Raw genomic sequence first — 21,773 nt, 5'->3', positions numbered from 1 at the left:
AAACAAACACTAACTCTACAGGATTTCTGTCAGACCTTTCTTCAAACACACAGGAGAGTCCTATGTGGTATATCAGGCACATGAATAGCAGGAATTACTAAAAATGTAGCCATTCAAAAAGTCACTTACAAATCATTAGAACCATTTTTCACTAATCTGAATAAATAATCTGATAGAACATAACTGGAAGTGTAAAAGGTACACAGAAAAAAGCCCCTTGGATTCATTACTTATTCTCTGGGATTCTACAAATATTGGGATACCTACAGCTTTGCAAGTGGAGGAATATATATATAATGCTATCACCCCACAAGGTTTTCTTTCACAGTGGCTTCACGGTATAACTCATCTGCCCCTTCCTTTAATCCTAATGTATACATCCTAATTCTTCTGAAACATGAATATAAGATATAATGTTCCATTTGCTATATAGTTAGATTTACAGCTACCCACAAGCCTCATCCTTTCTTAAACTTTCAGTTCCAAACCTGCTCTATTTCAATATTGTAAAAACTATGTTTACACTTCATTTTACTCTTCTTCTTACAGAACAGTAGAAGATATAAATCCCAACTAAAATTTCTCTAATCTCCCTTCTCCGATCACCTCGAAACATGGTAACAATTCATATTCTAACACAGTCTAATTTGCTCCTCTTTGATAGAGGATTGCTTCCATCCCAACAGAAGACAAAAAATTTCAAATATCAGTTCCCTGGTGATTCAGGAATTTATTACAAAGTGTTCAAAAACATAGAAGAATTAAATACTTCATGTAAAAGTCACAGGAATTTATTGGTCATTATGTAAATCACTCCCACAACACATATAGCTAAAAAATATTATTTTACCTTGAAGGTGACTATCTGGAAGAGAATACGGACTATATCAAACCCCAAGATGAGGGAGGTACATAACAGAACCTTTTATTTTGCTTTCCCACCATACCAACAACTCACTGTTGTAGTATATTTTTTGCCCTACCCAAAAATGCAAATGCTCACTGGGACCATGAGTTACTTTAAAAGATATCCTCCTTGCAAGACAGTGGTTTCCCTTTTGAATAATTGTCACCTGTTGATCCCAGACAAAATATTCTCATGAATAGAAGGATTACTATTACACACAAAACAATTAAATTCTACAACACTGGCTCAAAAATACCACACATTTTCAAGTACTTCAGGTACAACTTTAAAGACTGTATCTTTGATTATCTTCCATTATCACCTTACCTTGTTTGACAACTGAGGAGCAACATCTCCCTGTTATTGATTAAAACTTGTAGCAAGACCAGAAAGGCTTTTGCTCGAATAAAAGTTGAAGGACTTTCAAGCAGACGAGTAATTGTAGTCACAAAATCCTTGGTGGAAATAAGCACAAGGACATGAAGGTTACTTGCACTGTAATGTAAGACTGTATACACTTAAAGCTTGCTCATTTTCATGTCACTCATAGGAAAAAAAAATCCATAGAATACTACCAAATAAGTTCTGTCCAAGACTGACTGGCCCAGTGTAAAGATGCTTTGAACATCTTCAGAAGTAGTAAAAAGTCAACGCTATTTAATGTACTACATCCAAAATAGTATGAAATCAATTACAAAAGATGATTAAATTTATATTTTTAAAGGGCTCATCATAAGCATAAACATAGGTTATTTTAATACATTTATTTTAAAACAAAGCTGAACTATTTTCAGAATACATATGTATTTAAGCACAAACATGATTAAAAATTTTAGCTATTCATTCCCTTATATTCAGGAATATTAAAAACTACATGGTAGTTGAATAAAATCTTATCTACATCAGATACCAAATTATACACCAGGTGCTCCAAATACATGGTAAAATTGTTTCCACCTTCTCTGATTGTTCTTATCTAATCTAGTCTTATTTTGAGTTCAGAAAGTGAACAACACCTTTTCAAGGAAGAAATAAAATCAGGACATGAAAAGAAAGAAGAAGGATAAACAAAATCAGAACTAAAAATTGAATCAGAATTTACAAACTGTGTCAACTGGCTCTGTGCAAAAATTAGACTGAGCACAAATGGCCTCATTAATAGAACCTGCCTTCAAAGAGCAGAGCTGGATTCTCAAGGGAATGATACTGTAGGATAGATGAGTAGTGTATGCATGTTATGTACAAATTTAAAAATCCCACTCTGTGATGCACATTTAACATATATATTAATGTTCAAATTCATCATTTGCTGACTGAATAAGTGCAAATCAGCACTGACTGTAATTTCTTAGAGACATCCTTTGCAACAATTAACTATATATCTTTACCGAGAATGGAGAAAGAGCAGGAGTAAAACAGTTGGCCAAGAAACCATTAGATTTTATTCTGACACGATTTTAACCCTGTCTTCAAAAGCAGTCATCAGTCAGGAACTACAGAAATCCCAGAAAAACAAATTGCTATTAATCATTCTAGAACAGTCCTGCTGTACTTCAGTAATTTATTTCATAAATAGAAGAATTTCTCAGTCTTGGGATTTAAAAGTTTACTGCTTTAAACACTTCAGCAGCTCACAGAGCCTGACTTGTAGCACCTCCAGTATGAACTTGCACCAGTCAAGTTCTTAAATAACAATCTAATAAATGCAAAGGTTGGATTTTAATTCTGGTTTCATTTTTCAAGGCTTTTTTTTAGTTAAAAAACCAAATCAACAAACAACAACAACAAAGTTTTTATGTTTAGAAACCCCATAAAACGTCAGACATAGGCAAAAAGAGTTTATACAATGCAACACTAACTGTGCTAACAGACTTGATAGACCATGCAAAAGGACACCATGACAAAGACACATGCAACTACAAGCCGAAGCACATCTATTTTTAGTCCTCATACTTTGGAAAGCAAGAATGTCTCAATGCTACATGTGGGGGATAACATGGGTTAAGACAATTAAAATTAGTTACGTCAGATTTATCTGGGAACGTTCTAATAATCAGGTTTAAGAAATAAATGTGACCTGTTGGAATTTGCTTTTCTGGCTGGTTTGAGGACTGCAAAACAGTATCCAAAGAAAATCTCAAGCACATCTTTGCTGACCTGCAGGACTTGGTGTATCAGAAAAGCCAAAAATCACTCAAATACTGCCAAATACATTATTTATCATTTCTCTGTTCTATAGTTCCTCCCTCCCCCGCAAATGTTTGATGTATCCATTGAGACTCTGCAGAATAGGACACTCTCTTCACTTCAAGTGAACACATTGCAACAAGATTATGACTTTATATTGGATACACTGAGTAATACTGCAAAGCAAGTTTAAAACAAAAGCAATGATGTTTTTGAATTGGTTACACAAGAGGGAAACAGCTAGACCACTATCTCACTATACAAGAACAGGAATTACAATAGCAAACACTTGTTGCATTGTTATGTATTTTCAAATTTCCCTTCTATGCTTTGCAAATATCTCCGTATTATAAGTTTAGAGTTACAAAGATTTTGCTAAAGATATTTTTATCTTTTTATTCATTCATACTGATATGGACAAAACTATCCTCTACAGTGGTAGTTACTTGTCCACATTCAGGTAAAAGACAAAGAATTGAAAATAATTACTGAAATATGAGGACAATGTTTATAATGTATTCACAATGAGTTGTGACAATATATTGCTGTAAGTATTTGAATAATTTTACTTATGACTAGTTGAGGAAGAAAGAAACCAAATAAAAAATGCCCTACTACATTATCTGATCTTTGGAAGAACCTAATTGCATTCAAAAAGCTGTGACTGATTTTCACTAATCCAAAGGTGATTCTTGACAGCCAGATGAAAGTAATTAGCAGTGGGTTTTTTTTAATCTACTGCTATAATGCATTCAACATTCTTGATTTTGAGTTCTTTTTCCATGCTTTACTTTAAAAACATAATTTCAACTATTTTGTTTCTAAAACAGGAAAGTAAAATGGAAAGTCTCTGTACCAGAGAGGGACAAAACCCAGTCCCTTCTGGCTACTGTAGTTCTCTAAAATTTTGTATTAGTGTAGATGATCACAGAACTGCAATTCTGGCTTTTGTTTTGTACCTGGTTTTTACTACTGTTCTTGAAGACTGAAGAAAACAAGGGCAGTCCTAATTCTTACAAGCTAAGGGTGTTTCCAGATAACATACAAAAAGCTAAATTATCTCTGTCTTGAATTTGTATCTTTTAATATGTTGCTTGCACCTATATTAAACAGAGAGTCACTTATTTGTCACTACCTTCTGTGTGACAGTGAGGTCCTTCTGCCTCTTAAGTTGAGCTACACAAGAATTTTACAGAATGCAAAATAATCTGTAGGCTAACACTACTCACTCCTCCCTTCTCTCATTAAGGTGGAATACTGAAAAGTGCATGGACTATTAAATTTGATTTTCAGAGCTAAAATAATATCACTCCATGTGATGTGACAGCACCTGGCAGTTCAATACAGGAGCATGTTTGTATTTTTAGATTCTATTCAAGAAAAATAGAAATTTAGTTTCAGCTTCCAAAATCCTACAATCTAATTTCCAGATCACAGAACATACTGAGATGGAAGTGATCATCAAGCCCAACTCTTAAGTGAATGGCTCACACAGGGATTGAACCAACAACTTGGGTGTTATTACCACCAGACTCTAATCAACTGAGCTAATCTCAATTAAAAAAAAAAAACATTCTATGAGATTTAAGTCTTTCTGAGCTGTAATGTAGGTACAGTTACTAAATGCGGGCACATGCAGTAGAACCAGACCTACTTTATCAGTTTTTACAGTAGACTGTTTTTTACATATAGCTTTGGGCACTATTCCCACTTCTATCATTAGTTTGATATATGGTCTTAAAAGAATGTCTGCGTTTGTCTGTATTTCAATTTTCTAATCTGCAAAATTTTATTAGAATTGCTCATAAGAACTGCAGTATCAGTTCTACAGTACTGCTCATTAGAACTACAGTATCAGAGAGGGAATTCTAGCCATTCTGTCTATAAGAAACTCAGTATCAGTATGGGAGTTCTTTTAGCAATGTAAGTCATATATAAAAAAGAAATTTTTCACAGAAAACATCATGCTGTAGCCACAGGCTAGCTGCACATTGTATTCTTTTGCTGAATGTTCAAGTGAATGATTTTTGACCATGCTCCTCTGACTATACCAGCAACTCACAGTAATGCGCACTGTTAGCACAGCATTACAGCACAACTTGCCACCTGTTAGTGCCACTGTTGTGGGATCTGGAAAAGTTTAAGGCCAGCTGACATGCACTCACTGGCAATTCTGACATGGTACAGAAATTAATTTTAGGAAGAGAATGAGTAATTTCAGGCCACATGGGTGGGATAATGTTTTAATTTAAATATAATTGTTAAAACAATACCTAGGGAAATAAAACTCTCTCAACTAATGCCCAACAGATTATTATAGCCAAGGTGATTGTCAGATTACAACACACATTACAACAGAGTATCTGAGGAAAACAAGAACTTCTTTCCTTCTTTCTTTGTGGCTTTCATCCTTTCCAAACAGAGGGAGACTACTACTTTCATTTATGAAATATGCAGATACACTGCCAAAAAAGAAACACTTTTTCTCTAAACACAAAATAATTTTGGGCTCAAAACAGAAAACTTTTAACCACTTCTACCAAAAATTATATTACACATAAACCAAAACCAGTTGTTTTATTCAGTGACACTAAAAAGAAAAACCTAAGGTATTAAAATGCTAATTCCTGCAAGATATTTCACTTACAAATTGACTTAAGGTCCTTTAAGAAGAGCATAAAGTACAGGTTCAGATTTAATCAGGACACTCCTTATTTTCTATTTTAAATGTCTAAGAGAGCTATGTCAAATAGCTGTCCTTACTGATTCATTACTGATTTTCCTTAGGGCCCAGTTTTGGTCAGGCTAGGGTATTCTGGACCGATTGAATCCTAGCTGCAGGAACAACTTATACACCCATTAGTACCATTTCTCGAAGATCCATGAGAGAAAGAAAAACTATACACCTTGTAATTTAGATTTGAAGCAAACAGAAACAAAAGAAACACATTCCTCATTTCCTGCTATTCAGATATGCAAATGTCACTGAGACATATTTTGAAAATCCAAAACCACTCGCAGTGTCAATTTTAACTTTTCCTTTCATTAAATTCCATGCCAGTGAAATATTAATCTGAACTCAAACCTTTTCCTGAATTAGCCTCTGTAGATGAATCCCACATGACAACATTGCTGAAAACATAGTAAGCATGTACTGCTGAATTTTGCACATTCCATTTGCCAAGGAATTTAGTACAGCTGTTAATCCCACTTTTTCAATGACACTCTGGAAAGCATTAGGTGAGGTACGAGTAATTCTGCACAAAGCCTACAAAAGTGAAAAAAAAAAGAAATTAATGAGATTAATATCTCAAGAAAAATACTGGAAAATAAAAGCATGTGGTGAGTTCTCCAATAGTTTAGGAATAAAAGGAATGCATACAGATTCATTTTTAAGACAAATATTAGGGGGAAAGACCACTTATTTTTAGAGACCTGGAATTCTTCTAAATACATTGCTATACACTCTGTGCAGCTGAAATTCAAATATTTCATCCACATCAAAAAAGTCACATTACTCTTTTCCTCTAGAGAACAATAATGATGGAGCATCACAACCCATGCTTGAGTCTTTTGTCAAGCATGGAATATAAACAGCATCAGATAACACTGTACTAGAAAGGAGAACAGGGAGAGAAAATACAGACATAGCATACACCACAGAATTTATGGACACCCATAAAGGTAGGCATCTTCTCTCTCCCTGCTCATGGACAATAATGAGGTATACAGTAGTATTTCAGTGTCTAAAGTCTATCCTTAGCTCTCGATACTACTTCAGATCTAGGTGCTTATTAGGAAACAGTGATTAGTATAATAAACTTGCAAACTATTCTCCAAATGGTTGATTTTCAAGCATCAGTGATTAAAATAATTTTAGTAGAAAATGTAGGTACTGACCATGCTCCAGTAAAGTGAGCACAAACCTGTTCAATGTCTACTAACTTAGCTATTTCCTAGCAAACATTACCAAACAATCTTCAGGGTGGCCTCATCTCCAAATCAATCTCCTTTTGATACCTGTAAAAATGCAACCTTCAAGATACTATAACTGCATTTTTTCTCTCCAGATAAAGAAAATAAGACTCTTTAAACATTAGTTTTTTCTCCTTTGGCCTGAATATACTATTAGCATAGAAGAAGAGCTGATGTCAAATATTGGATTCACATGAAAATCTGAACTGGTTTTCAGGAAAAACTTTGAAGGTGACTTCCTTTTGTGAAATGTAAGTAATATTTACAATTTCTTTGTTCTCTTCAGACCAGCTACATTTAGAAATTGCTGTTTACTTGGTGTGTACTCAATAGTAAGGTCTCATTTAAGAGAAACTATAGTCAATTACACAGAATTCTACCACCAGAGAAAAGCTTTCCATGTAAGAACACCAGAAACCATCCAGTTCACCAGTGCCCTTAGTAACCAGGGCAAAATCAGCTCAAAAAGAAGGAAAAAAGAAGAAAAAAGGCATAAAAGACAGTAAATCATGAACTTGACAGACATTTTATTGATGCTGTTCATCTACTCTGCTCCTGTTCTTCCTTGTCCTTTCTGGTCCAGGAACCACATCGATTGCAGCCTTTTACTTTTCTTCTTTTATTATTTTTTAACTTTCTTTTTAAACACAGACACTCAATCTCAGTTCCTTGGTACAGAATGCTCTATTTCCTCCAGGATACAATCCAGCTCTTCACCTCTATTCAGAGTTTTCAAAATGAGTGGGCAGGAGGTTTGTGTATTCACTAAAAACATCCTTGAGGGTCATACTACCAATGAACTGCTGGGACCTAGGGACAGGCTGTGCCAAAGCAACATGGAGCTAACTTGGTGCGCAGACTTGGTCTGCAAACACCCTCTGCATGGTGTTTGCAGATTTTCCACTGCCTTAGATCTCTGCTACACACCTTGCCAAACGAGGGCAGCCATCACATTACTTCCAGGCAAACCTCATAGGAAACACATCATAGGCAGTCTTCTAGTATAATACTGCAGTTTTGGAGGTAGCAGAAAAGCTCCAGTCCACCAATAGCCAAGGGCAGAAGCTTTAAATTCCCATTAGTTTGTACATCACAGAATGCTCTGCTGTATGAATGAACATAACACTTCAGCAGAAAAGCAGAAGATAGGATTTAAATGTGGGGTAGAGTACAAGCACTCTAAATCACTTCAGTAGATCCAATATTGGGAGAAAACAGATGGAGATAGGTCAAAAGGTGGTGGAGCACGAACTGGAAATGGATGATGATAGATGCAAGAGTAGAGCTTACACCATCATCTCCAGGCAGCAGTTGGAACATGAAATCTTCTTAGTGAGAGTAAGGCTTCAGCAGAACTTCTCCTGGAACTGACTTCTCCACCCCTACTCTCTGCTGGAGCCTTAACCAGCACCTCTTCTCTCAGCAGCTCCAACCTTTGCCTCATGATTCTTCTTGGTCACTTCCAACTTGAGATACTCCAGGGTTCTAGGATCATCTCTGCCATATCCTTCTAGACTTGCAGGCTACATGTGACTGGGTAACATTCACCCTTTCAGGATATCTTCCATGATTCTCAAGTTTGAGAATGAATGCACTACAGTATCTACAATACACAAGTCTCTGAAATAAACTATTCAGTACCAATTACTTAAGAAAATAACAAAGGAACCAAATCCTCAAAAAAAGATTGTGTGAGCTTTCCCAAATTAGTTTCCATTAAAGTGGCTTATGCTTTATTACTTCCCTTCCAGCAGAAAAAGTTATCTCCTAGAAAAAAAATTTCAAGTTATTTTTTTAAAAATTAAAAAAATTTCAGCATACTGGAAAGAAATATTCTTCCTGCTGTTGAGCTTGTCAGAATATCACTGTGACATCTTACAGATTTTTTTTTCTGAGTCTAGCAAAATGATAAAAAGACACAGCTTTCCTACAGGCAAAATCTGTGATATTTACCTGAGGCATGTTGGACTCCAAAGTGAGAAAAAGATACTGAGACACAATCCCCATTTGCCGCCTCTGATAGGCAGGACAAAGTGAAGTGTCATTTCTTGACTCCAGAGACTAAAGACAGAGAATCTTCTTGATATATTTTTATTATTGATTGCAATAATCATAAATGGAATTCCATAGTCCTTTACTGCTGATACACTTTGCAGACAGACTGCTAACTCTAAGTAAAGATATGACAGACATATTTCTTAACAGAAATGTATTTTTACATTCTAATATAGATGTCAGTTAAGAATAAATTCTTCAGGATATATTCAAATAAGGCAGGAATGACTGCATAACAAAATTAAATAGGACACTGATGATGTCAGTTTTTGTGGTCATGCAGGATAAAAATGCCTACCTATCTGTAGCAACAATTTAATGGATGTAGAAATTATACAGTACACTATAACTGGAGAATACATTAGTATTTTATTTGTTAAATTAGCATACCACTAAAATCTCCATAAACTTTAGCTGGGAAAAGATCTTCCTGCACTAGATTTCAATATCAATTGATTGTTATCAGATGAAGTTAAGATTATATATCTAAATGCCACAGCAGCATTAATACATAACCCTGAATTATATCAGGCAATAAGTAATAAGTTTATCTATTTCTTGCTTTTAGTGTATCACTACAAAGCAGCAAAAAGATTAAAGTATCACCTTAGTGCACCCTACTTTAGAAGTTTCCTTGTTCAATTCACTTCATATAAAAGTATTAAACTTCAGTTTTCTGATAAAGGAAACAATCCCCAAAACTGTGGAGGAGAAAATCCAGGAGCTCATTCAGACCCAAGAACACTTGTGTAAAATGATCTGACTGAAAAAAGGAGATGGATTCAGCTACATGGATAGCAATAATTTTCATAAAGACCAGAAAAAACAGAAGAAAGCAGTTTCACCAAGGATATAAACCAGTAAACATATCTTACTCTTGCAATTCTCCTCACAGCTGCTTTCATTCAAAGCTCTCCAATATGTGAATTTGGAACAAACCCTACTTCCAGCACGACTGAAACTTCAGTAAGTACACAAAGGAAAAGCATGATCTCCAGTAAGCCTATTGCCTTCACAGGAAACAAACTTTAGTTGGGAACAGTTAAGGTTTTGTTTCTATTGTCCATATCTACATTTATACCACAGATATGCATAAAATGTTGAAGAAATTTTTACCTTAGCAGATCTCAGTGTGCACACTCAATTTGGTTGTCTTTTTTAAATGCTGGCCTCAACACCCAAGCACACATTGCTAAGCAACTTTGAGAAAGAAAAGGTAACAGAATGATAAAAAAACATCTTTCTTACTTAGATTGTCAATTGCCATTGAAAGGATGTTCCACAAATCAGATGAGTTTCTCTAGGAAATTCCAGTAATTGCAGCTATCATGACCTCCCAAAACACACTGCTTCATCCTAACAGATGTCATCTGTAAGAAAGCTTCTAGAGTAGCTTCTGAAGACTAATATATTTTATAATACAAAGATTTCAAACACAAGAAAAAGAATCGGGAAGTAACAGCTTGGAAAACCAATGTCATTCCAAGTCCTAGTGTCAACCGATGACTGCCAGATGATTCAACTTTGGAGTATAAATATTGCAGTAAAACTCATTGCACTTAACAGGCCCAGCTGAACAAGAAGCCCATAAAGATCAGGCTACTCTATCACACCTACAGGAACAAGAGGTGAAGGAACTGAGGAACTCACAATCTGTGATACTTTCAGTCTACTCACTTGGAAGAGATCACACAAACACCAGCACTGTCCAACTGAACCGAGCAATTAATAAAGCCTCACTGGACTAGTACATAGTGGTAGCTATCAGTGGACATAAAAAGAAAAAAAAAAAAGGAAAAAAAAAGAAAAAAAAAAAAGGGAGCAAACTAGGCTAAACCAAGCTTTTCAGGTTTTAATTTCCTCTTATGCATTTTTTGCAACCTTCCAGTTTTTCTAGCAGGAAAGTTTTCTTCTCACTGGTAGTGCTTAAAAGAGGCTAGATGCCTATAGCATAAACACTAGGACGAAGAAAAGGTTTCTTAGTGATTCACCTGAACCTGAGAGGATCCAGTGAACAGGGTTCTCAAAAGAAGCAAAGGATACAGAGGGACAAACAACCCACTCCTCTCATAGTCTCTTGATACTCATCCGAGGGCAAGGTGAGCAAACCATATGGTATTGATGACAGCTACAAAAAGCTGTAGTGAATCTCCACTGATGACAAGTTTATTCTTGACAATCAGATATGTAACTTCTGCATATTACTGAGCAGGGAAAAAAGCTCTGCCCCCCTCAGGCATGCTGCATTGTCCAAGAAGAAATTGAGTTTTCATGAGGGCAAAAAAAAAAAAGAAAAAGCACAATGATAGTTCCTCCTGTGATCTCTTTTAGCTCAGTGTCCGAATGCCATTGAGACAGACAGGTTCTCCAGAATATGCTGTTTGCTGTGGTACACAATGCAGGCATAACGGGCCAACTGGCCCCTGCAAATGGAGCAGCCCTGGGAGTCTGCTGTAGGAATCAAGGGAATGGAAAATGACAAAGCAAACTTCTCCAAGCAGACAGCAGAGAAACAAGAGGGAATTTTCAGCATGAGTTGAAAGAGATTTAAAAAAGTAAAATACTATGACCTAGTAGCAAACAAATAACAACTGCCCAGTCTAATGATTTGCAAGAATAGAAAGTACATGATACAAAACAACCATTATAGCAAAAGTAGTGCTAGAAGAGAGGATTGAGCAGGCTATTTAAAAACTCAGTAAGGAAGTCATAGCTGTTATCTCCAATCTTTTCCCATGCATGCAGTTGTGATCTAAGCATAAAACTCACAGATCAAATGGGTGAAGTCTCAAAAAGACCCTTTCTAAAAAAGCAGCCTAATAGCAAGACACACATATACTTTACATATTTAGAGACAGACTATTCTGTACCCATGGAAGTTCTAAGACTGTTTTTGCCAAGAATTTCAGATGCTACAGAGCAAAGGTTTTTATGTTACTAAATAGGTTTTCTGTTCTAAAATGTCAAGACATTTTCCCAATATTTGAGCAGTTTATATTGCAGGCAAGACTCTGCCACAATATACACTAAGACAAAAAAAATGAATAAATAGATATATTTTTAATCATAAATTTATTATACCACTTACCTCTTCAGCCACACTTCAAATGATTTTTTACTCCTCTCTCTTTTATTACCTTTATGCTAGATGTGTCTGTGTGTATGCTGCTGCAGCTGTGACACTACCATTTTCCATTTGGAAAGCAAGAGCTCCATCCAACCTGGCTGTGAACACTGCCAAGGAATGGGGCAGCCACAGGTTTTCTGGGGAACATTGGTACTGTGCCAATGCCTCACCATCCTCACAATAAAGAATTTTTTCCCTATATCTAATCTAAACCTATTTACTTTTAGTTTGAATCCATCCCCCCAAGTCCTGTCACTACATGCTCTTGGGTTAAACTTACAGTCCTGCTACGTATTTTCTACCTCATAAATCCTTTTGTTCCAAACCTTCTGCTTGCATGTCATTACTCTATTTGTCTTGTTATCATTCTATATTGCTTAAAAATGGGCAAAGACTAGGCCCTAACAATTTTATAGAAAGAAATTTGATTAATTCAACTAAGTCTTCTAAACAAGTCTTTGACAAAGAGAATAAACAATTCTCATTTGAAAAACAATCAAAAAAGAGAAATTTCAATTTTGCAAGAATTTAATAGATTCTTTGAAAGGTTAAACTTTTTAAACATAACTCAGTATTACCAGCATAAGGAAATATATGTTCTGGAAAATGATGAATCACAAGAACAATTCATAAGCACTGAACTGCAATAAATGCATTTTTCAATTTCAGAAATTTTTCAAATCTATTTTAACGTGTCTGAAATATAAAAAACCACAAACCTACCACAAACATGCTCAAATACATTTCAGTTCCAATTCAGAAGGTTTTTCAGACTACAGGCCAAAGCATTACTCTACCACATAAGGAAATTCCTTACCGAAATAGGAGTTATCTTCAAAGAATCTCCTGTAGAATGTGTGAAAAGGTACCACAAGACAGGTCCAATTTCTCCTGTAATAAAGCCTTGTGCGTGGCATGAACGAGTAGTACAAACATTTTCAATTATCTTTGCTGCTATATGGTTCACTACCCGCTCTTCCTATAGGAAGGAGAAGAAGGAAAACACATTTGCAAATGTTTGTAATTTCTTTGTAAATTAGTGCCTATGTCCACATTTTATTCAATGTATATTGTCTTGGCGTTGTTCTTAATTCTTTTTGATACTTGCAAAAGTAAGTTTTCAAGAAACCTCACCTGAGGACAAACTTATGTTCACAGATCCTACTTCCCCCCACTTTCTCTTCTACCGCAAAGACAATTTGATACAAGCATAATTTAATACAAAATATTTTTTTTCTTTAATCTCCAAATAATCACCCCAAAGTAAATGTAATTATTACAAATGAAAAGCTTTTGTTTTGTTAAAGGTGTTCCATGATCAGTGCTTTATAAATGAATGAATTTCTGTCAACACTCATTACTAGAACATGCTCTAAATTGTACAATTATGAGATATTCGGTTCCATTAGAAAAGAAAATTTACATTAAACCCTCTTTGTCTTTATCCCATGATTTGTTGACTCTTCTGAATAAAGACTTCTTGCAAATTAAATTGTTCCATAACTCCCTTCTAGGCAGACAATCCTGACCACAGCTTAAGAATTAAATCATTAGGTCCCATTTACTACAAGAAGTCCTAAATTTCCATATGAGATTCTGAATCCTTCATATTTTTAGTACTAACCCAATAATTTTCACTTAAAATCAGAGTCTTTAACTGGAAAATACATCACTGGTGTTATTTTAGCTGTGCATTGCCCCACGTCATCTCAGTCTTGAACTACAAAAAAGTGAAGTCTCTCCACAATGTCTTTAATAGCATCTTGAATTTAGCAAGAATGAATTTTAATATAATTTTTATAATTCAATTTATCCTTATAGTCTGGCTTCACAAATAATTCATCATAATGTCTAATTGATTTCTTTCTTAAACCAATCTCAATTTTAGCCTACTAAGCTTTGGATTTCTGAGAGTTATCTTTACAATCAGAGCCACCAACAACTGTGAGCAAGATAATGAAACCTTTCAAAAAGTAGTACAAAAGGGGAGAACTTGCAGAAGGGGAGAACTTATGCTTCATTAAAATATATTCAATATCCACTTTTCCTTCTACTGACTTAGTAGTTCTAAAATATAGATTTTAGATGTAGAAATATTTGAAAATTCTTAATATAATGATGTCAAAAAAAAAAAAAAAAAAGAACGGCCGTATTCATTTTCATTATAATCCTTCCTGTTCTTCCAAAGAACTGCAGCTCTACTCAAAATATTTAACAGAAATACCAAAGTCAATTTCCATCTAAAATGGTTACACTCTTAAAAAAAAAATCCACTGAATTCTGTGGTCTTTCTTCTTATTTGCAGCCATAAACCAAAGAGAACTTAGGCTTCTCTCTTTTTACAGTTTCGATTACTGCAAAATATTGCATTATTTTGACCTACTAAAGACCTAAATAGACAGATACTCATACACATTTACTAAAATTTAAATTCTGAAAACATTTTATAAAAAATGTCCAGTTCTAATGTTTTTTCTGTGAATTATACTTCTGCATTTCAGTCTTTTTTTGGGAGGGGTACAATTACAGTAAAAATACATGCATTTATCAAATTGACTAAATTGATGCATTTAACAATCAAATCCCTAACTGAAACATAATTGCCAAGTTAAGTCTCTCTAACATATGAAGTGATTATTATGACTGCCAATTGGGACTCCACTCCTAATTTAAGCAGGCATAAACACTTAATAAACAAACTATAATCCCATTAATTAATCATAATCAAAGCAATATATAGTGGATTAATAATGTTAACAAATTTCCAGATACAATTGCAGTTTTTCTTTGTAAAATTCAGTCCTGAAGATGTGCTTTATTTCCTTTCAGACACTGATGGGATGAGTTATGCCCTGTTCCAGATTGTCCAGCTACTTTGACTAGAAAATGGTCATGCATCATCACTGTGCTTTAAAAGCTAAAAGTAATTATATTTGCTGCCACCTGAGACCTTCCATTTCAGCTCCTCTTGTATCTGTTTCTGAGCACTATCTAAGCAACAAGACTTGTATGTACCATTTTCTGCTTAATTAGCTGTCTGCAAGGGAAACCTGATCTAAACTAATATTTGGTCTCTTAACTAAGGGAGTCATCCAGTGATGTTACCAGAAAATAAGGTATTTTAGTGAACAGAAATAGATATCCAAGATATGAGTAAAGCAGTTCCATATATCAGTAATTCTATGTCCACATCATGAACTGCATGAAATCTGAAACTATGAATAGAACTGTCTAAAAGAAGCACATACTTTATTTTCAATGAGTTTAGGTTTCAACTAGTTTTATAAAGTACACTTAAAGCTCCTAATTTTCAGTCAAGTTGAACACTTGCAGATATATCTGTTTCCAGTGAAGTCAGGGACAGTTAATGAAAAAGAGCCCTGAGTGAAAATGCAAATACCAGATGGATAAAAAATTGCAAACTACTGAAAGAAAACTTCTTTTAATCAAGTCTTTACATTTTAATTGGAGGGGGGGGGGGGGAAGAATCAACATCATAAAAAAACCTACTTCCATGTTTTTGAAATAACTGAATCTACTGGATATTTTTATTTTTACTGACTGTTATAAAGGTAACAGTGCAGCAAAAATTTTGGAAGCACTGAAGTTACAGCCACTATGATAACAAAAATGCTGCCAAAAAATAGCATAACTTCATTTTATTAGAAGTTAGGATAAAATATTTTATGATCCTTTTAAAGTAGGTTTACTGATGGAACTAAGCTGTGAGCAGCTGTTGACCCCACTGAAAGCAGAGAGGCCCTGCAGAGAGACCTCAACAAATTAAGAGGTCTGGGTAATCACCAACCATATGAAGTTTGAGAAGGGCAAGTCCCAGATTCTGCACCTGGGTTGGGACAACTCTGGGTGTATGGACAGGGTTTTGAATAAATGAAGCATTTTTTCAATAAATGAAGCAAAATACACAAAAGGAAAATGGTTTTCACATTAGCATTAGGTACTCCATATTAAATAGGAATATCCTTTCTGAAACAGAAAGTATCTTCCATGACTGGATAACATAGGAACTCTAACAGTTATACACTTTATCAGGAGAAATCTTCCTATCTTAGAGATTGAACACAAACATTTAGAAGTTGAACTTAAACAAATACAGATGCCTGGAACAGGCATTTTGTTTCCCTGTTGGAAACCGTTGCTGGAAAGGATTAGCAAATAAATATTGGAATGTTTACTACATCCATTCTGACAGACTACAACATGTCAAATCAAGCTTATCATTTACTTATTTATTAATGTACCAATTCCCTTATTTTGACACATAATTGAACTCAACTGTTCTTTGAGTTGAAAATCAGCTTCTGTCTCGAGTTAACACTGAAATGCAGGAAGTTTGAACTTGTGTTCCCCTTCAGATAAAAGACTTTCCCAATCTTCTACTTCCATCACCCTAAAACTCCTTTCACTGACCCACACACTTTTTTTATCACTGTTAGATTTTCAGGCACAGAATGTATGTGAAAATGACACTACCTGCATTTTCTGAACATTTTGTTCCTTTATAGGCAAATAAAAGGGATACACACATATTTCAAACTTCTTCCTGTTCTACTGTTCTGTTTCAGAGGGCAATTCTGCTTTGATAATGACAAATCTTACAAAACTTCAGAAGTCCAAGAACACTTCAGAGTAGTTCATAATAAAACTCAGGAACAGTGAACTTAGCTTACAAAAATCAAAACTATATAAACCATAGTACCGAATGACATTAACTGGTTTTACTTTCTTGAATTTTTATTAAATATATAAAATAAAGCTTCTTAACTGGAAAGTAAAACTAGAAGTGAGTATTTATAAGGCAGATACAATGCACTGTGGTAGTTCAGACCTTATTACAAAAAGTTAGTTTGCCATTTTCATAAATACTGAGACAATATGTCCATAATCACTTCAGAAAACATCCTGATGTAAATTTTCTTAACTCACAACTGGGCTTAAAACAATTACAATTAATTCATTATGTAATTATGTATAATTTTTAAAAATTATTAATATAAGAATGAAAAACTTATGTACTTTTAATAGAGAAAAGCTGGTGTCAAATGTTTTCAGAGCTGCATAGCCACAGGACAAGAGGCAATGGCCAGGAGTGAAAACTCCAAGCATAAACAAGTAAAAACCTTTTCCTATGAAGGAGGTGCAGGCATTGCTGACAGAGATTGTGGGACCATAGTTATTAGAAACATTCAAGACATAAATAGACATGTTCCTGAGCAACCTGATTTATTTAGACCTATTGTGAACAGGAGGTTGAATTAGATGACCTCCGGAGGTCCATTCCATCCTCAAGTCTTGCATAGTTTTACAGCTTCAAACATGTTTTAAAACTATATATATCTACATTAAAAATGAGCATACTCACAAACAGAAAGTATAGAAGTGCACAGATGGCTAGCCTTGACATAATTTTAAATTTATGCTTAATTAAATTTAATTTGAACTACTGCATGGAAAATGTACTTCTATTTTGTGTCATTTTTTCAAGAAAAAATATATCAAGATAAATTATTAAGAAAAATTTGACATGTTTCAGGACTAAGAAGTGATTTTATTTTATAGGAATAAATTAGTGTCTTATGGATGTCTTGATTTAGTTTCTGCACACTGTATATTCAGAATCAGCAAGTCTTCCATTACTAAATTTATAATTAAATAGCATCTCACCACTGTGCCTTAGAGTGACATCTTACTCTAATTATGAGCTGGAAATTGTGCACAACACAAACTCAGTTTTGTGTTCGTGGTCACATGAAGGTTTGAAGATATTAAAATGCATGTAGGCTCCTCCTTTATTAATCACAATCTGTAGGCAATAAAGAGCTCAAAAAGGAGGGAAAAAAGGTATTTCCTCTTGCTTTCCACCTTCTAGCAACCTCTGACATGTTTTTTGCCTTGAGCTTTGCCTTGGGCAAAAATAAAGTAACATGGTCTCATACAAACAGTGAATGTAAACTCTCCACTCAATTCTTTTTCATTTTCAAAATGGAACTATATGCATATTTTTCTTCCCTTTTTGTAGCACAGCTAAGCCATCACCAAAAACAATGAAGAACACAGTAAAGCACACATATGAGAATAAATCTAATTGCTTTTTTGCTTCCAAAGAATAAATCTAATTGCTTTTTTGCCTTCAAAGAATGCTGACAAGTGAGTAGGATAACAATGCAGTTTTTAAAAACTGTATATCATCCACTTCAAGAAAGAAACTTAAATCTTGCTCAAAGATTTACAAACATGTATGAAAATCAAATTGCAAGAGGACAGCACAAACTGTCAGAACATTTCTCAAAAGATGCCTACATCATTAATAAATTTCACATTTATTAACAGTAATTTATATTTACTATCCCATTTCCCCCAACACAAGCAGCAATACATAAATGTTGAATGTACAGAGAACATTCAGAACTGCATTAATCTCCAACTTAGGTCATGGTCTTATGATTATTTAAATTCAAGAGCAATGCTTGGTTGACAAGGTACTGCAATGCTGCAGGCTACAATCCTCATACAATGCCTAAAGGGTTATTACTGTGGAGAAATTCTACTGAGGACCATGAAAGAGCCTTACCCCTTCCCGAAGACACCTCATTAGCACAGTGTAAGCAGCTGAGGGAACAGCCCAGCATTCCCTGGGGTGCTCCCCTTTTTCCTCCTGAAATGAAGCCAACGGCACAACTGATTAAATCAAAAAATCGCAACCATCTCAGTCACATAAAAAATGGGTAGCATGTTCTTAATAAGGTTCATATCATACACATTTCAAATTAACATATGCAATCAAATATATTAAATTTCAGGACATTATTACTATTTCATGTTATTTCATGTGCAGCACAGAGATTGATACTTTATTAGCTTATTTAAGTAGTCTCCAAAATCCATAACAGAGTTTGTCCTAATATTTCTGCATTTCATCAATTCATTCTAATTCATACAGACACAAAAAAGTGTCTGTTCTTTCATTCCTCTCAACCATTTCAAGTAGTTCAGAGAGATAACTGGCTATTAAGAGCAGAAATGATTGTCTTTAAAATCAAAATTATTTTTTTGGTAGGTAAAAAGAAAAATGTCAACTTTCTTTTGAAAAAAAATGCTCAAAGTCATACAAAGAGATACCAAGTGTTTAAGAAAATTTACTGTATGGTATAGCCTTTAGTACACATGAACACTCTTTTAAGATCTGACTGTGTATTTCCTTGAAATCACCCTGTTAGGCTAATTCACTATTAGTTTAATAAGGGCTTAATTCTTCCAAGTGAACTTCACATCCATCTGTCTCTGCAATAACCTATTGTAAAATTTTAAATTTAAAAGGGAACACTTGGATATCACTGAGATTTAACTGCAACAACTTCCATATCCAGGGTAGTAACACAGAGCTAGTAGTAAGAGGAAAAAATATAGCCTCTATTGGGAAAGAAAGCGAGAAATAATAGGCATTAGATTGTGTGAAAATGACAGGCCATGAAATCATGAGAAACTTGTTTTAGTAAGTAGACAAAGGATGGCAAACAGTAATTTCTTCAGAAATTACACAATTATGAACTCTACTAATTATTTTTAGCATTCTAATAAACTGGTTTCAATAAAAGGGATAGGATAGTTAATGATGCAGAAATAAATGATACTTTCTAAATTTGCTGATTTCTGCATGGCTTACAGTAATTCAACATGTATACGATATGAGCATTTCAGGCCTTTAATTAAAGCATGGCACATTAGCATGAATGACTATTACTGAATTGTCTAGTAAAATTAATTTTCCTTCTTTATTGAAAATAAAACTTTATTTGCCACATGCAACATAGAGAAAATGGGTCTGTTAAATATCCCATTTGTAAGCCTTTTTTCTGCTAACTTTGTATTAGGATGTATGGGACAATATAAACAGTAATAACAAGAGTGGCTGGACATCCAACAGACATATGAAATCCACTTAATTCTATCTTCTCCATCTTATCTGAGTAAGAATGTGCTGACAAGTAATCAACATTTGCCTTCCAAGGCGTTGTGTGTAAGTTGAAGAAAACACAGCCCAAGTTCCAAGAAAGTAAAGGTAGGTTACTTTCAAACAGGCAAAAGTGGAATCTTTTCTACCTGGAAGAGGCAGGACAAGACTAAAAGTCAAAACAGAGTTAAAATGACAATCTATTGTGGAACTGGCATGTGTCTGTTTCTGATTGTATTCACCTAATTTAACCAGAAATTCTTTCAAGGTCTTTTGTAACGATACATATTAAATGTGATATAAAATAAAAATACTTAAGAAATTGTGCAATCCTAAAACATTAATAGCTCTTCCATTCTTCAAACTGATTAAAGACTTTCTGCAAGGTTTAATCTCTATTTAGAAATTTTAAAAGGCAAAAGGAGTATGAACCTTAGTACCATTCTTAATTACATAAACATAACGCACAGCATTTAACACTTAATAAACCTAAATATATCACCAAACACTGGGGAATCTTCCTACTTTTTGCTCACAGCCCATGTTGATTTTGATTAAACTTTAGGTTCTGCACCCTAATAACACAAACAACACAAAATTAATAAAAATATTACATAGAACTTGAAAGTTTTTCCCCAAGGCAATCCACTCAAGAGTATGAGAACATGCTCCCTGGAGTTTGCTCACGCTCCTTGTGAATTGCTCTTGGCTTCTGTTTGGAATAAAAATGCAGAGATGGAATGCAAGATCTTACTTACAAGATCTCATAAGCAAGTACCCACACAATATCAGAGTTTAGGAATGCACAGGACTGTTACAATTATCTGGACATTTCCCAGTATTTTCTAAGCCATAGAAGTGCAAACAGTGATCTTGTATTTTACCTCATTAATCATCCTGAACCTAAACAGCTGAACTTGATTTGAAGTATTTGATAATTTATGATTTACCAAATGTTCACATGAAAAAGAAATAATCTTTACCATTATTTCATATAAAAATTGTGGCTGGATCTAGAAACACTTCACAAAACCCCAGAGGGAATAAATGAATAAATAAAATCAGACATGCCCTCAAAAACTTACAGCTTAAATACAAATATTTAGCAGTTTGATAAACAATCAAACAGGACAAAGAAAGCACAAAATTGATGGAAACAAAAAAAAAAAAACCAAGAGCATAGTCCTTAATGAATTAGATGCAGTTATAATTTATTTTTCTTTATCAGTCAAATGATAAGTCTTTGCTGTTTAAAGATATAAGTTGGCAATAAACTTTTTGGTTTCATTTATTATATTACCCCTGACTTGCTATATGATCTTGGCAAGGTCATTCAGCACTACTGTTCATCACTTTAATGAGCAACAAAATACCTACAACACTACAGTATTCTGAAGTTAAATACATTTAGAATAGAAAAATGAAAAGTGCTTTTCTTTAAAAAAATTGAATGGTTAGTATTTCCAAGCATACAAATCACGGTGATATTTTTTAAATTTTACCAAGACATAGTGTCTTGAGCTCATATGTGTCCAAATATTTGTTCCTAC

The 21,773-nt window shown here is 34.3% G+C and overlaps 1 protein-coding gene across 5 annotated transcripts in view; it reads right to left on the bottom strand.

Annotated features, from left to right (window-relative positions):
- Nucleotides 1-21,773, bottom strand: part of ULK4 (unc-51 like kinase 4) — a 214,152-nt gene that overhangs the window by 155,663 nt on the left and 36,716 nt on the right. For all 5 annotated transcript variants that reach the window (XR_011679579.1, XM_071429586.1, XM_071429588.1 and 2 more), the window contains exons 19-22: nucleotides 18,844-18,927; nucleotides 13,069-13,230; nucleotides 6,180-6,362; nucleotides 1,235-1,362 (exon numbers count right to left, since the gene is read on the bottom strand). Coding sequence is in view for 4 of the 5 variants with exons in the window: in XM_071429586.1 (XP_071285687.1) it covers nucleotides 1,235-1,362; nucleotides 6,180-6,362; nucleotides 13,069-13,230; nucleotides 18,844-18,927 (557 nt within the window). In the remaining variant the exon portion in view is untranslated. The remainder of the gene's footprint in view (nucleotides 1-1,234; nucleotides 1,363-6,179; nucleotides 6,363-13,068; nucleotides 13,231-18,843; nucleotides 18,928-21,773) is intronic.

This window comes from Agelaius tricolor, unplaced genomic scaffold (assembly GCF_023055355.1).
Source record: "Agelaius tricolor isolate 1412-34295 unplaced genomic scaffold, bAgeTri1.0.p SCAF_6, whole genome shotgun sequence".
In the NCBI taxonomy this organism is placed as follows: domain Eukaryota; kingdom Metazoa; phylum Chordata; class Aves; order Passeriformes; family Icteridae; genus Agelaius; species Agelaius tricolor.
The sequence above is the reverse complement of the archived record's forward strand: the minus strand, read 5'-3'. Positions and strand labels throughout refer to the sequence as shown.